The 16,302-nt window shown below is 32.8% G+C and overlaps 1 protein-coding gene across 9 annotated transcripts in view; it reads left to right on the forward strand.

The window, feature by feature from the left end:
• Nucleotides 1-16,302, forward strand: part of MAK (male germ cell associated kinase) — a 79,129-nt gene that overhangs the window by 34,931 nt on the left and 27,896 nt on the right. For all 9 annotated transcript variants that reach the window (XR_004231022.1, XM_031946861.1, XM_031946865.1 and 6 more), the window contains exons 6-10: nt 1,335-1,467; nt 4,344-4,515; nt 7,195-7,362; nt 11,049-11,354; nt 16,013-16,185. Coding sequence is in view for 8 of the 9 variants with exons in the window: in XM_031946861.1 (XP_031802721.1) it covers nt 1,335-1,467; nt 4,344-4,515; nt 7,195-7,362; nt 11,049-11,354; nt 16,013-16,185 (952 nt within the window). In the remaining variant the exon portion in view is untranslated. The remainder of the gene's footprint in view (nt 1-1,334; nt 1,468-4,343; nt 4,516-7,194; nt 7,363-11,048; nt 11,355-16,012; nt 16,186-16,302) is intronic.

The following is a 16,302-nucleotide window of genomic DNA, read 5'->3' on the forward strand; positions in this document are numbered from 1 at the left end:
AATTATTGATATTTTTAAAATTGAAATCTCTCACTTAACTACCAAATTTCTTAAGCTAATATTGGTGAGAATCTACCATTATAAATATTATTATTTTTAACTTTATGTAATGAAAATGAGATTTTTTTTCTGCCTGAAATTAATCTAGTAGATTGACATGTCATCTTGTTTTCTTAATGCCAGACAAATGTTTTAGTGGATAAAGCTACTAAAATCTTTTCAAACTATCTAAAATAATTTGGTAGGGGAAGGAGAGTTTTTACCAACTCTAGACATCCATAATACATTTAATTTTCTCTTATGTCACTTATACTTCGATATTTTCAAAGATTCATTATTTCATCTCTATGGGTACTGCCTCAGCAGATACTTTTCCCTTTATCGTACCTTCTTGAAGAGGTGCTGTGGCCAAAAAAAATTTAGAACTTGGTAACTAACCCCATGTAGTGAGCTTCTCTGACTTTATGTAAGTTCAAAAGATAGATAATATGCAATAAAATTGTTTGCTGAACTCATATTAAAAGCCATCTGTTGTATCAGACTATAAAGCCCAACTTCCATCAATACAATCTTTAAGAATTTAAGGTCAATTCTATGCCAGATTGAAGCATTGGAATAGTGCTTTTATGGGGTATTCATTATGACACCAGTAGAATATAATTATTTGAGCATGTCAACTACATCCAGATTAACCTCTAAAGAGGAGTTCCTAGGAAAATCAAACAGAAGATAGAATATACATTACGTGTTTTTTCTTTGGCTTACTGATTTTCTGCAAGACTCCCTATATTTCTATTAGATTTTAAAAATGCAAGTCTAGTTATAATGCTACTGTTTTTACAAAGGTGGATTGTAATAAGAATCATAATCCTTTAAGCTTATTTTACATTAAGCAACTACTAGAGGAAATTGGTTCATCATAAAAGGATTTTAAAATCTAGAATTGTAAGTAAGGGAACTAATTTAAGGATGTGGGCTTCTAATTTTGATTGTAGGCTTCGAAAGCAGAAGTATTAAGCTCATATAATTTCACCTTTAAAGCAAGAAATAGGTATATAAGGTTTTTTTTAACTTACCTTGAAGACACCTTTCAAATATACAACCATATGGTTCTTTGACCTAGAAAGAAAGATTAATTATTAGAGTCTTCCAAATGCCACCCATCCTTCCACCACAATTACTCCATTTAGGCAAATCATTTATAGTTCACCTCCTAAATTTAGGCTTGTAATTGTAGTTTATTTTCTAAGAGAGGTTTTAAGAGAAGATTAAAAATATATATAATTTGGACAATAAACACAGTAATTCATTAAGTTTTCTTCTCTGTTCCTAAGGATTTTTCCATAGAGATATGAAGCCAGAAAATTTGCTTTGTATGGGTCCAGAACTTGTGAAAATTGCTGATTTTGGTCTTGCAAGAGAATTAAGATCACAACCACCATATACTGATTATGTATCTACCAGGTGGTAAGTAACTAATACAGGGGGAAAAATAAATTAGGTTCATATTGAAGTTTCACTAAAAATACTGCCATAAAGCTTTTTTCCAATTCAGTATTCACTTAAGAGAGAATGTAGAACTCAGAAATTTCCTTTTGTTAAAATTGAGAAATGTCTTAACTAAATGGAGGGACCTAGAGAGAAAAAAAATTAAAAGTATGTTTCTAAATAGAACACACCATTCTACTTACTAAGGACCCACCCAAGCTACATAATTTGAGAAATTCTTTCATTTAAATGAAAACAGAACTATAGAAAATGAGTGAAAAGAAAATAAACTCAAAGATGAGAGTCAGAGTGGTATAGCGCAAGAATTTGGAAGGAGAGGACTGAGTCAAAAACCACACCCCAAACTAGCTTATGTGAGGTAGTTTACAGGGTAAGATTTGGATAAGATTCTTTATTTCTCTGTACCTCAGTTTCTTCATATGTCACAAAGAGAATGAACTAAATAATTTCTAAGGTCCATTCCAGCTCTAAATATTATCCTAAATTAAAAGTTGGAATAATAAAATTTTGCAGTGACTTAAAAAATTCCTTTTATTGAGTTTCTAAATTATTTTAAAGTATCTTCAGGATGGATGAAATTTCACTTTAATATGGAATTTATTCTAGATATCTGGGTGTTGTCACAACATCTATACCTCATATCATTTAATAGAAATAATGCTTTCTAAATATTCAGGAGTTAGAATCATTATGTTAATAATTTGATATTAAATATTCTTAGTGTAGGTTCTGGTAGTGCTTTCTGAATAATAAAGTAATCTTTAATTATTTCCTGAGTCATTCTCAAAAGTTAGTCCTTCTTCTGAATCCCATAATTGCACCAATTAGTTATACCAATGTGGAGTCCACTATGCAATAGATTTCATGTACTTTGTAACTCAAGGCCTTTTTTCCCCTTACCAGCAAGCTCATTAGTGCCTTTTTTAGGTTTCTGATCACTAATATTTCCTTTAGCTCCCTATAATTTCTTCACTCTTTGCCTTCCATTCAAGAAAAGATCACATATATATCCTTCACCCCCACTTTCTCCTTTGTCCTTTGCCTCACTCCACAGACTCTCCCAGAGGAAAAGAACTCTATCTAGGCCCCATCGCTTCTGTCTTTTGAATTTTGGCTTTGCCTGCCTTGTCTTTTCTCTGAGTCCCTTCAGAGTCTGCTTACCCTTTTGACTTCTTTCTAAGTGTCGTGTTAAAGTAGATTTTATAAGCTGGCTCTTTTCCTCTGAACCTGCACTTAATAGTATAATCATATGTTCTACCTATATATATCATATGGGCCTCTACTTCCTTATAGTACAAACTTGACTTCCTCTCTGGTTCTGGACACAAGACTCAGGTGAACCTACCTTAAACTTTTCTTAATATATCTCACAAAATAAATATTGAAGATGGGCCTTTCTCCTTGACAAGGTCAACTCCTTTACAGGCAATCCAGATTGCCCCTCCCATCTTTTCCAGAAGATTGCCCCTATGGGCATTTCTTTCTCCCCTTTAATAACCCCTTATGTGCTGGCTCCTTCCTTATTGCCTATATTTACCCGAATTTCTCCATCATTCTTAAAAACCCCTCACTTGATCTTACCATCTCCTCCAATTCTCATCCCCTTCTCAGCTAAGATCCTTTAAAATCTGTTGAAATGAAGGTATCTCTAATTCTCTCCTCTCACTTTCTTTGTAGCTCTCTGCAATCTGGCTCCTGATCTCATCAATCATTTTAAACTATTTTCCCCCAAATTTCCATTTATCTCAGTTACCAAATCTAATAAACTTTTCTTTGAAACTGTTGATGGGAAATAGTATGGTGGAAAGTAGGTAATATATACCAAGATAAGGTCAAAATGGGTTCATGATTTAGACATAAAGGGTCAAAGATACTAATACAAAATAGTTAATTTTGATTACATTAAATTAAAAAGGTTTTGTACAAACTAAATCAATGTGAAACTGTTGCTAGTCTTCTCCTCCTGTATAACTGTTCTCTTTAGGTTTTCTTGACACTATTTTCTCCTGGTTCTGTCCCATTATTGGGCTGACCACTCCTCTATCTCTTTGCTGGTTCTTTATCTAAGTCATGCTTCCTGATCAAGAGTGTTCCCCAAGAATTTATCCTGAGTCCTCTTTTCTTTTCTCTCCATACTGTATTACTTGTTTCTCATTTCATCCAGAGCCATCTCCAATTGACCTGATCTCTATCTTGCCACTGGACCCAGATGGCTCTGGAGAGGAAAGTGAGGCAGATGACCTTGCCCAGTCCCTCCTCACTTAAATCCAACTCATTTGCACATCATGGAGTCACCTCCCTGATGTCATGGTCCTCTTCAAGAACAAAGGACAAACAACAACTATATATATATTTGCCTGAGTATATATATATATATATATATATATAACTGATATATATATATCTGAGTATATATATATATATATATATATATATTACTATAATTACTAACAAAATTCATAGGATCATATCAAATTAATTCTTACCCCTTCCTCTCTAGGCACCAGGCAGGGTATAGCACCACAAACAATCAAATGCTGTATTGCCTTATGTTTATTGCTGCTATTGGTGGTGGTGGTGGTGGTGGTGGTATGTGTGTGTGTGTGTGTGTGTGTGTGTGTGTGTTCTGATATATTAACTAGATTATAATCTCTCTGAGTTCAGATTATATTTTGTGTCCCTGACATTTAGCACAGTTATCTTTAGATGACATACTCAATAAATGTTTGTTAATTGGACAAAGCTTATAATTTGAATTAGGAGTCATTTTGTTAATAAATATTTTGGACTGCAAATAGAACATATATCTTGTTAAGTATTTTATTTTTCCACAGGTATCGTGCCCCTGAAGTTTTGTTAAGATCTTCAGTGTACAGTTCTCCCATTGATGTTTGGGCTGTTGGGAGCATAATGGCTGAACTATATACACTGAGACCACTTTTCCCAGGGACAAGTGAGGTAGATGAAATCTTCAAAATTTGTCAAGTGTTAGGGACTCCTAGAAAGGTAAGCACTTTTGAGTATTGGATCAGATTTTTACCTTTCTTTTTATTGGCTAAATTTTGTTGACCCATGGAGACATTAGCTTAATTTCAAAGGATTTCTCAATCAAATAAATCCAAAGATAGCATACAAAAGAGAAAATAATTTCACCCACCATAAACAATAAACCAATTCTATTATATATTATTATTAGTAAATATTACTGACTGCTTAAGTTATATAGGAATGACTAGATTAATGAGAGAAACTCCACAAATCACACAGGAAAAATCAGACTGTTTTTATTAACATACCTAAAGTCCCTAACATATTTTATATAGCACCGTAAATTCTTGGTTATAGTAATCTCTATAAGACAATTTCTCTATTGCAAAATATATGTAAATATATCCCAGTATTCTAGAAGAAATTCATGCTATGATAAATCATAAATAAAAATGTTGAGAAATGAAAGAGAAGGAAGAGTCAAAGTTGACTTGAGGATTAAGAATTGGGTATTGGGGGCAGCTAGGTGGTGCAATGGATTGAATACCAGCCCTGAAGTCAGGAGGACCTGAGTTCAAATATGGCCTCAGACACTTAACACTTCCTAGCTGAGTGAATCTAGGCAAATCACTTGACCCCAATTACCTCAGGGGAAAAAAGAATTGGATATTGGGAGGTTGGTGTGACAGAGAGGAATAGAAGTACTAAAATAAGAAGCAGGTTTAGCGAAGTTAGATCTGAGATATGTTGCATTTGAGGTGCCTGTGAAGCTGGCCAGTAGTTGCAGTTATATGTCTGAAGTTCAAAAGACTTAAGTAAGTGCTAAAGATAAGTTGTGGAATTCTTCAACCTGGAAGTCCAAGTCACAGAAATTGATGAAATTGTCGAGTGAAAAAATGTAAAGCTCTCCGAGAAGCTAGGCCTGGGCCACATAAAGCAGCTTAAGAGGAGAAGGAGAAGCCAGGAGAGGAGTGGCCTGACATAGTCAATGAATAGCTGGAAGGGAATTTAAAAATCATCTAGTTCAATCTTTTTTTTGATAGAGAAACTGAGTCACAGGGAGATTTCATGACTTGCCCATCACATATCTATTACTTGACCAGCTCAGTGTTCTTTCCACCTCTCAAACTTGTCCCCTCTAAGAGAGGAGAGCGGACCAAGGGAAAGTGGTGGGCCAAAATATAAAAAAAAATAAAGATACGTCAGGGAGAACAAGGATAGGAAAAAGGATTTAATAAGTAAGAGGTCATTGGGGACTTCTGAGAGAATAACTCTTAACTATTTTTGGTTAGTAAGGATTAAGGTGCTACTTCTATTGTCTTCAGTAAAAGCACAGAAAAATATAACCTAGAAAGTATTTACTAAATTCTTGAACATACACTTTTGTTGTTGATTTCGGTTTTAGGCAACCTGGTTGATTTTAATATGTTTAGATTTTTGCTAGGTTTTCAAAAATATAGTTCTCAGAAAAAAAATGTAAGGTAGTGTGTGATCTTATGCATAATGAAACTGACATCAATAAACCCCACATGAAAATTATTCTAATTATGTTACAATTGATGATATGGGGTTTGGCACCAAATGGTGGCAAGCACCAAAAATTGGGGTTCGGTCTTGTGAAGAATTCACAATGGCTACTCTTTTTGGCAAAAGGTAGATTTATTAGGGAACAGTGAAAATGAAGGGATACAATAGACACCAGGAATTGTAAATATGAAATAGAGTGGGAAAGCATATAAAAGACAAGTTCCTCAGTGGACTCACAATACCAGTAGAAAGAAAGCACCCCATGAGGTTGGGGTATGTCCTTAGCTGGCAGGCTAAATCCTGAAAGGAATTTCGCACATAAAAGAGTTAGCTATAAGGAGGAGAAGTGGGGTTGGGAAGCATAGTGTAGCTGAGAAGATAATACTATGGGGAAAAACACCACAATTGTAATACCAGTTGAAACAGGCTAATTTCCTAAAAGGATTTAGCAAAGAACAGGGGCAAGACGACAGATTTATAGGAAAAGTTAGAGAGACCAGAGCTTCATGTTATTTATATTTGCTAATTTTGAGGCTTATAGGTAAATTTGAGGGGCGGTCTATTTACTGTTGTCTTGGGAACTTGGTTATCACTGACCCACAGATTGTAACTATATTATTATATTCTTAAGGCCAGGAGATTTGAGAATTATTGACAGATCGTTAGAACAATAGCACTCTTAAGGTCAAGGGACCTCAGAATTTCCCCTAGAAACTGTATCCCATCATAATCACATTTCATTCATGAGAAAACTGGTTTTGTTTTGACTGTTTTTTTTTTTCGGCTTAATTCTGTAAGCCTAAAACAGCTATCCTTGAGCAAGTAACTTAACCTCAAAGTACTGCAGACAGTTCTCTGATCCTCCAAATTGTAAAATATTGCTCATCTGCATTAGTGTGGAGAATTTCCTCACTGGGATTTCTCAACACTGGTACTTACTTTAAAAAAAACAAATAACAAAATTCTACTTGCTCATTGATTTGCATAAATATTATCTAAATTCAAAAACACTCATTGTAATATGATTAACTTTTATTGCTAGATCTCTATTGTGGCAAAATGAGATATATAATTTACATATATATATTGGCTTTGGATCTCTATTAGATTTCCAAATGGAAAAAAAGGAAAAAAAGACTGTGTCAATTTCTTCTTCTTTTTTTTAAATAGAGTGACTGGCCAGAAGGATATCAACTTGCATCCTCTATGAATTTCCGATTTCCACAATGTGTTCCTATAAATTTGAAAACTCTAATTCCCAATGCAAGTAGTGAAGCTATACAACTTATGGGCGATATGCTGAATTGGGACCCTAAAAAACGGCCAACAGCAAGCCAGGTATAATGACTTTTTCCCTCACATTTGTGTTAAATTCCATTCTTTAACACATTTTCAACTAATACCTTTTCAATACAGGTATCTTGTGCCTCTTTATAGTAGAACTGATCTTGACCAAATTATGAAATCTTTGAATTGTAAAGGTTTCAGGTTTCAGAACTCTGAAGAGACTGCCCTTGAATGGATATTAACATGATTGTGTGATTATGCTTCTCTTTTGCTAGGGAAATTTCTGTTTTAAAAAAGAAGCCTAGAGAATGACCTTTGCTCTATACAGAAATAATAGATTTTTAGGCAACCTTTGAAAGAAGTATTTCAGATCAGAAAAGGAAAGAGATTTGGATATACTTCAAATCACATTATAAAGATGACCAACTCCCTCTTTGCATAAGACTGGTCCTGCTTTATAATTTGAGAGTGGAATTTTTGTTGTTGTTTCATAGAGATATTATGCAATTCTGAGAGGATCCATTCCTTCATTCATAACAGAATTATAATTCCCTACAATGCCACTAAGCATACAAGAATTTCTGTTCCTGACCTCCTCACTGATAGGTAACATGGAGTAAAGGAGAGGGGCAGTATCCTCCCTTCAGTATTCTGTATTCTAAGTGTGTCTGTCTTGGCATTTGCAAATTTGGCATACTCTTAATCACATCAATCTCTTAAAATTGTATGACTTTTCTGCTTAAAGGACCTAGGAAAAAAAAGTGATTCTGAGGATTAAGCTAAGAGAAATGCTCAAAATTCAGCATTAGGCAGAAGCAGCAGAACCTAAATTCCAGTACACGAGACAAAAATTAAGAAGTGCTTATATGTTGCTTCTTGGCATTTAATTTTTTGTTATCTGAGAGTAAAAATATACTGTTGCCTCCCTCTAAGTCTCTTTTCTTCCCTCAGTTTCATCCTTCATTGCCTCTAAGTTCCCCCTTCTACACTATTCTGAGTCGTTTTTTCAGTGATGTAACCTATTTTCTGTTATTGATGACTTTTCTTCACTTTCTGTATTTCTTCTTCATTCTACCTTCATCTTCCTCCTCTTCCCCTTTCACTTGTAGTTCTGGCAGGAGATACGGATTGAAAACACTTAACTTTTTACCCAGAAGGATTTTCCTTTTAAGATATGTCAAAATACTAATCTATTACTTAAAAGCAAAGCTTCTTAAACTCTGGATCTTAACTCCATATGGAGTCAAGTAATTGAATGTTAGAGTTGCAAAAAATTTAGCAACAGGGAAAAATATTAAATGTTCTGCCAAGATTTAATTCTTCTGTAAAAATAAATGAGCACATCCATCTCATTAGTATGCAAATTTGCTTTTATATTTGCCTTTAATAACTGGTAAACTTATATGTATACCAAAGAATTGTTTTAAAATAAATTTTTGTGATTTATTATCAGTAAAAAGTTTGATTTGTATACCTATTTTATATACCTAGATACTTAGCTTTGCATATAAATCATTTATATTTATCATGTTTCATTGACTATTATGATTATCTCTAATTTTGTTTTATTCTGCTACTTCATTGTGGAGTATCATTTGGCCAGGTACCTTGTTCTAGCCAAATTTTGTATTTTGGCCCGAAGTCCTAGCATACTACTTTGCCAAAACAGTAAATATTTAATATCAATATTTACCAGATTAGATAATTACTACATGCATGTATTATTAAAATTATTTCTATATGAAAGGAAATATTTGTCAATGTAAATATATTACAATAAAAAATTCAAGAATATTCAATGATAATTATGTAATTTCAGGAAGTTTCAAATATTAAATGAATTGTCCCAGTAACTATTTTCAGGTGTTAATAATAATATATTATGTGATCTATCACTAGTTTATCCATATAAAGAAAAGAAAAATGCTCTTCTTGTCCTCATAGAATCTTATTTTAAAATTACTATGAAAAATTTTATTTTTATATGTTATTTTATATAATTTCTTTTTCTTTATTATTTCAGTTGTTTGAACTATTTTTTTAGTGTTTATAAACACAGTGCAATTATCTGTATCTGATGGAATCTCTGCAGACTTGTAGGTTCAAAAAAATGTACCTTGTACAGGCTCCATTGCTTCAGGTTGTACATTTGTATTTCTTGCATTATTCTAAATTTATATTATACTTTATATACATTGTACAGAGAACCTCCCAAATAGCCTGATCTCTTCGAATAGTCCTCTATGGGCTCTTTTCCTGATAAATTAGCAAAAATTAAGTTACCTATCCCTTAACTGGGAAAATAGCAAATAAGGGCAAAGTGACTTAAAAAGGTACTGATCCCTGCTTTTGAGTAACTCTCCTGTACCCTATCTCTTCCCTAAAGGGTGGTCCTGGAATTTTTGGTAACATGATGTCCTTAGATTTAAGTCTTAGGAATTACAATATAAATATGTAGCAGCAGCTAGTACCTGGCCTAAAGTCAGAAGGACTTGAGTTCAAATGTGGCCTCAGACATTTAACAAAAAATATAAATATGTAAAGCACTCAGAACTGTCTCTCTGTAAGAGAAGGTAAAGTGATGCAGATCAGACTCATTTTCCCAAACCACTTCTCCAACCAGTGTTATTTATAAATAACCCTAAAATTAGCAGGCAATAATAGTTCTCAGTCTTCCCATGAAGACTCTGAGCTCTTAGTTCAGAAACACAGAAAGATAGGTAAAGTTCCTCCTTTAGCTGCCTTTGTTCTTTCCTCTCTTATTTCACTCCTGGCCCCTCTTTCCCACTGCTAGCAAATTCTAGTTGCCAAGAAAGCAATGCTATTTTCTCTTTGTTCAGGAAACAGAAAGACTAATAGTCACCTTATTTTTTAATAGGTGAGGAAGAATTTAGGAATAGATTACTTCATGTCCTCCTTATGCATACAGGGAATTGGTATTCTGAATGATCTTACCATGATGCCTCAAAAGCTCTACTCCATAGAATAAGAGGTCCTTGGAATTTGCAAAGTGTACTTTTAAAAATTATTAGTTTTATAGTAATATAGTTATAAGAAACACCAATTAACAATCAAAGAAAATATGGAGTAAATCTTCAATCCAGACTCAAATTTGAATGTTCTTTATTAAAGATACACTTTATTAGAGTAAAACAAAACAATATTATAACATATTTAAAAAGTCAAACTTTTTTTGAAGTTTGTGTGTCCCCTTCTGAATCTGCCTGTAAGATATTACCTTTGGTCTTTTTTTTTATTACAAAAATATTAATCTTAGTTTCTCTTTTATCCTATGAAAATCCTTCATATTTTAATGCATCTACTGTCAGTGTTGTGTATGTTATTTACTCCATAGTTTACAAATGTTGGTAATTATGATACTTAACATAATGAAAATTATGAATAAGTGAAACTGAACATTCAAATCACAAGTTTTTATAGATTGCATAGATTTTCTGAAGGTCAAAACTGACTTGATTATTTTACCACCACTAAAATCAATATGTCATTAACTATCACATCTAACTTAAAGTAATAAGAAAATCAACCGATTTTGACAAGCTACACATTAAGCTCTTTAAATTTTTAGAGTTTTGGATTTATGATAAATGCTACATTTACAAATGAGACGACATATGTAAAGCACTTTGCAAAACTTTCAGGGATTTCTAAATACTATCTGTTATTATGATATAAGTTTTTCATATGTTGATTTAATGTCTTCTGTCTTTTTTCAGGCTTTGAAATATCCATATTTTCAAGTTGGTCAAATATTAGGCCCTCCTCCACAGTACTTGGAACCAAAACAATCTGTGAATAAACAACTTCAACCAAAAGAGTCAAAACAATCTTTTGTTGAATTAGAACTTAAACCTCCACCAGATGACCAGGCCCAGTCACATCCCCAACAAAAAATTACCCATCAGCCACTACAACCAATTCAGCTATCACAGAACTTGCCTGCCCAGCAGCCTTCAAAACAACAGCCTCAACAAAAACATCAAGAACCATTATTCCCAAGTATCATCAAAAATGCATCACCTGTAAGTAACTGGCATTAACAAAATGAAACAGTTTCACTAGTGAGGTTATCAGAGTTTTGTTGTCAGACCCTGAAAAAACCTTAGAAAATATGTGCCAATCCTTTATTAAAAGTACTTCCTGCCCAAAAGACGAACTTAACAAATTTGTGGGTTTAAATAAATATCCATTGGGGAAAAAAAAACATACTATTCTTCTGCCATTTAAGTATGAAAATCAAAATAGAAACCTGACATTGGAAAGCAATAAACTCATAAACTCTATACATTTTTAAAAAGCAATTAGTAATTGAGATGCAAATTTTAAAAAATTTAAAGAATTTTAAATTTTAATTTTATAAATAAAAATTTTAAAGAATTCAGTTCTTGAGTACAAATTTAATTTTGTATCTATTTTATATTGTTTCCAACTGTCAACTGACTTGGAGGATGTTTTCTGAATTATATAATATGCAGTATCAAACTTTATTTTTAATGTTTTCTTTGAATACCCTTCTTCCTCTCCCCTAACTATATTTCCAGAGATTTGGTCCTCATTCTCTTTCCCACAAAGAAATTAGAGATCTTTTCTGTAGTTTCAACTCTTGTTTCTATGTGGATTACTTCAAAATTTACTTTCATCTACCTCCTGACCATACCCAATTAAATGTCCCTCATTTCCATCTAACTCAAAATGTATATAACTAAATTGCTTATCCCTTCCTCAAGAGTAGCTTTCTCTCCCAGATTCTACTTTTCCATTAGTCATAACATTTTTTCTTAATTATCCAAATCTATATTTTTAGTTAACTGTGAGTCCTTCCACTCTCTCCTCTTCCATATCTTGTTGTCACTAAGTTGTTTTTTTATGATATCATTCAAATTCATCCATTCCTTTCTAATCAAAGAATCCCAGATTCTCAGTGTTGGAAGTCACCTCAAATACTGTCTTTTCTAGCCCATATCTGAACAAGATCCCTGTTTCTCTGTCTGGAGGGTTATCATCCCATGTTTCATGATGGGAATGTGCTACCTCCTGAGGAAGTCTATTCTGATTTTATGTAGTGCTGATTATTAAGAAAATTTTCCTTATTATCAAGACTAAATTTGCAACTTCTTAGTTCTTTTGGGGGCCAAGTGGAACAGGGATAATTATTCTTCATTTACTTGAAAGCAGCAATCTCAATCCCATAAGTCCCTCTTCCCTTGTACATATCCCCAGTGTCTTCAGTCTGTATAGAGTATAACGTGTTTTCTCTTTGCACCCCTCTGAAAATTCTCAGCTTATTAGTGTCCTTCTCAGAACAGAAAACAGAACCGGTATGGTCTGACCAGGACAAAGTATAGTTGTCCTGTAGTCACTGTGTCATTTTTGGTACAGATTGTATTAACTTTCTTGGTTGCTGTCACTGTTGACTTATAATCCACTACAAATTACAGTCCTTTTTTAGACAAGCTGTTGGCCAGCCTTACTTTTACCTTCCTCCTTTGACATAACTGACTCTTTGCAATTACCCTTTTCCTCTCCAGGAACATTGTAAGTACATAATCATAATTGTTGACTAATCACTCAGCAGTAATAACAATTAATTAGTGATGATGATAGTGATGATAATAAGGAGAAGAAGAGCACTGGTAGGATTGGTGATAGCTAAAATTTACATAGAGCTTTAAGGTTTACAAAGTGCTCTGTAAACCTCATTTCATTTGATTTCTCAAAACAAGATTGTACATTATATGTTATTATTAGCCCCTTTTACACACAAGGAAACTGGCAGTTAGAGGGATTCAGTTATTTGCTGGGGGATCATGTAGCTGTGATGTGACTCAGTCCAAGTTCTCATTCCAAATTTCCTCGCCTTTGTCCTGCATTGATTGGTCCTCATGTTCATTGAGAATTCCTTTAATAACACATTCTAGAGTTTTACCAGAAATGTGGGTCAAGCTCATTGGCATACAACTAGCAAAGACTAAATTTTTTTTTCCTTTTAAAAACAAGTCAGCACTTTTTTTCCTCTCTCTTCTGCATATCTTATATTCTCCTTGATCTTTCAAAGGTCACTGATAGTGACTTAACCATCTGTTGAGTTCTTTCAGTCTCTTAATCTCACTGGAGATCTTTAAGCAAAGGCCAGTTGACTACCTGTCAAGTGTATTTTCGAGGGAATTCTTTTTTGTTCTCATATACACAAGTTAAATGATCTCTTTCTGTTTCCTTATTTATCTTGTTTTATTTTCCATTACTTATTTATGCTTCAGCTTTTACATACCAAAGTTCTTTCTCTTGGCAGAGAATATAGATATAAAGTATGAGTTAAGTAGCTCTGCCTTCCCTCTGTTGTTAGTTCATCTTGCCCTATCTACCCCAAGCAATATCACATTTATATGACTGAAAACTAGTTTTTGTTGTCCTTTACCTTCCTTATCAGCCTCACCTCATTCTAAATTTCAGTGCTCTTAATATATCCTTAAATAGCCATACTGTGTTTTTTTAAAATTATTCATATCTTCATTTGATCCAGCTTCTATATGTTTTTTGAAAATATAAATTAATGAGTTGTTTGTACATTATCAGTCTTCTATGACTTTGCCTGTAATTCTTCATTGTACTTGTCTTTCTTTGTAGCTACAATTAATTTAATTAAATCTTGAGAGTCCATTTTATCCTTACTTCTAATGAACTCATTGGGATCTTCACTATTTTTCTTTGAACCCTGAAATCACCAATATTTAGGCTACATATCATATCATTGCTAACTTTTATTACTTCTCTATCACAAATTCTAAATGAACAACTTACTACCAGAGTTCTCCTCATTTCCACCCCAGCAACCAGTTCCTTCTTTTTGGTGAGAATCATACACAGAGTAGACATTCCTTTGTTCTTTCTTTAAAAGGAAAAAAAAAATACTATTTAGTTAAGTCAAGAAATAATTATATATTTTGCTTTTGGCAGTGAGATATCTTTAGCAGATTGTCTGAGTGATTGAAGGTTCCAATTCCTACTATTCCATATTCTCATCTCAGGTTTTGGCTTTGTTTCCTGAATTCCTCATCTATTTCATCTTCTTTCCTAGGTGTTATATATTATTCTGTGAAGATGATGTTTCTCTGTATTCCCCTTTTGATCTTCAATCAAGTTTTTTCTGCCATGCTTTCTCCTCCCCTATTTTCTGGATTTCTTATTCTTAATATCTCTATTTTTTTAATGTATAATGCTACTGTTTCACAGAAATTAAGTTTTATGCCATAATCTTATTCCATATATATATATATGTATATATATACATATATTCTATATTTCATAGGAAACTCTCAAGATATATGTGACCTAAATGTGAAAAAGTACATCATAAAAATAAAGGAGAACTGAAGGAAATGTCTTTCAGATTTATTGTTAGCAGGCAAATTTTTAACCAAGCAAGAAAGAGAGATCATTAAAGACCAAGTAGACAATTTTGATTATGTAAAATTTAAAAGATTTGGTACTAATAAAAAAGTACAAATAAGACAATCTATATTCTTATTTGAGGAGCATGGGGGGGAAACTTTTACATTACATATGTCTGATAAAAATATGTCATCTAAGAATATATAAGGAATTGATACAAATACATATGACTTACATATTAATATACAATAATAATATTATTATATACTATATTAATATATAATAAGTAAATAAATGGAGAAAGGATGTGAACAAGGAGTTTTCTAAAGAGGAATTGCACATTATTAACAACTGTGGAAAATGGTCTAAATCACTAATAATAAAATTAAATAATAAAAATAAAGCAATTCTGAAGTTTTATTTAGGACCCAATAAATTAGCAAAATGATTTTTAAAATATTGTTAGAGGAGCAGTGGTGGAACAAGCTGACTACACTACTGGTGAAACTGCAAGTTAGTCCAATCATTCTGAAAAACAGTTTGGGACAATATAAGAAAAAAAATATTAAAATGTACATATCTTTTGACCAAGTAACTGCATTCTTAAGCAGCATATATCAGTTTGTAGTCAGTGGCAGAAAGAATGTTCCTATATGTAATGAATGAAATATGGAGTATGGTTATGGTAGTTGATGATCATTTAAATTTTTGCTTTTGTAAAGTATTTATATTTTTTGACCACTGATCTATTGGAGAATGGTTCTTCCAATTTATATTTTTTCACAGGGCTACTCCTAACTGTAACTCCTAACTGTCGTTTTCCATTTCTTTGTGTACTATTCATTCTTTAAAGTAGTACAAAATTGATCTCTTCCATGTTACTCTAACTTAGATCTTTCTTTTTTCTTAATTCCGCTTAACACTTATTGTCTAGATAGTCTAGTCTCTTTTTTTTGCCTATTCTTATGTTAACTTGATTGTGAGTTAATTGAAGGTAAAAATCCTCCATATCCAGCACATTATCTTACAATAATAGGTGTTCAAGAAATACTTGTTAATTATAAAAGGCAGGTGCAGTGTATTGAGAGGAATATGATACCTAGAGTCAAGAGAATTAGCCTCATATTCCCCCTTCCAGCACTCAACTTGAACTTACTTTCTTCACCTATAAAAGTTTCATTTTAACTACTTAATTCATTAAGATCATTATTAGACAAGTGTTTTGTAAATCTAAAGGACTATATAAATACGAGAAGATTATGATTAACATGACTTTTTTTTTTTACTATAGAAGCACAATGTTGCAGTGGGTCATAAAAGTGGTAGAAGGCGTTGGGGTCAGACTGTGTTCAAGACTGAAGATAGTTGGGAAGATATTGACGACTCTGATTTTGGAGTCTCACATTCCAAGAAGCCCAGCATCTCTGTTCCAAAAGAAAAGAAGAAAAAGGATTTGACATTTAGGTAAGGCTTCCATTGCAACAACTGAAGGTTGTTTTAGCTAATGGCAACTTTATTTTAAGAAAAGATTCTTGGAGAATGTTTTCTTTCTCTTTTTATCTCCCATATCCAATTGGTTCT

Source organism: Sarcophilus harrisii, chromosome 1, assembly GCF_902635505.1.
Source record: "Sarcophilus harrisii chromosome 1, mSarHar1.11, whole genome shotgun sequence".
NCBI classification, from domain to species: Eukaryota; Metazoa; Chordata; class Mammalia; order Dasyuromorphia; family Dasyuridae; genus Sarcophilus; species Sarcophilus harrisii.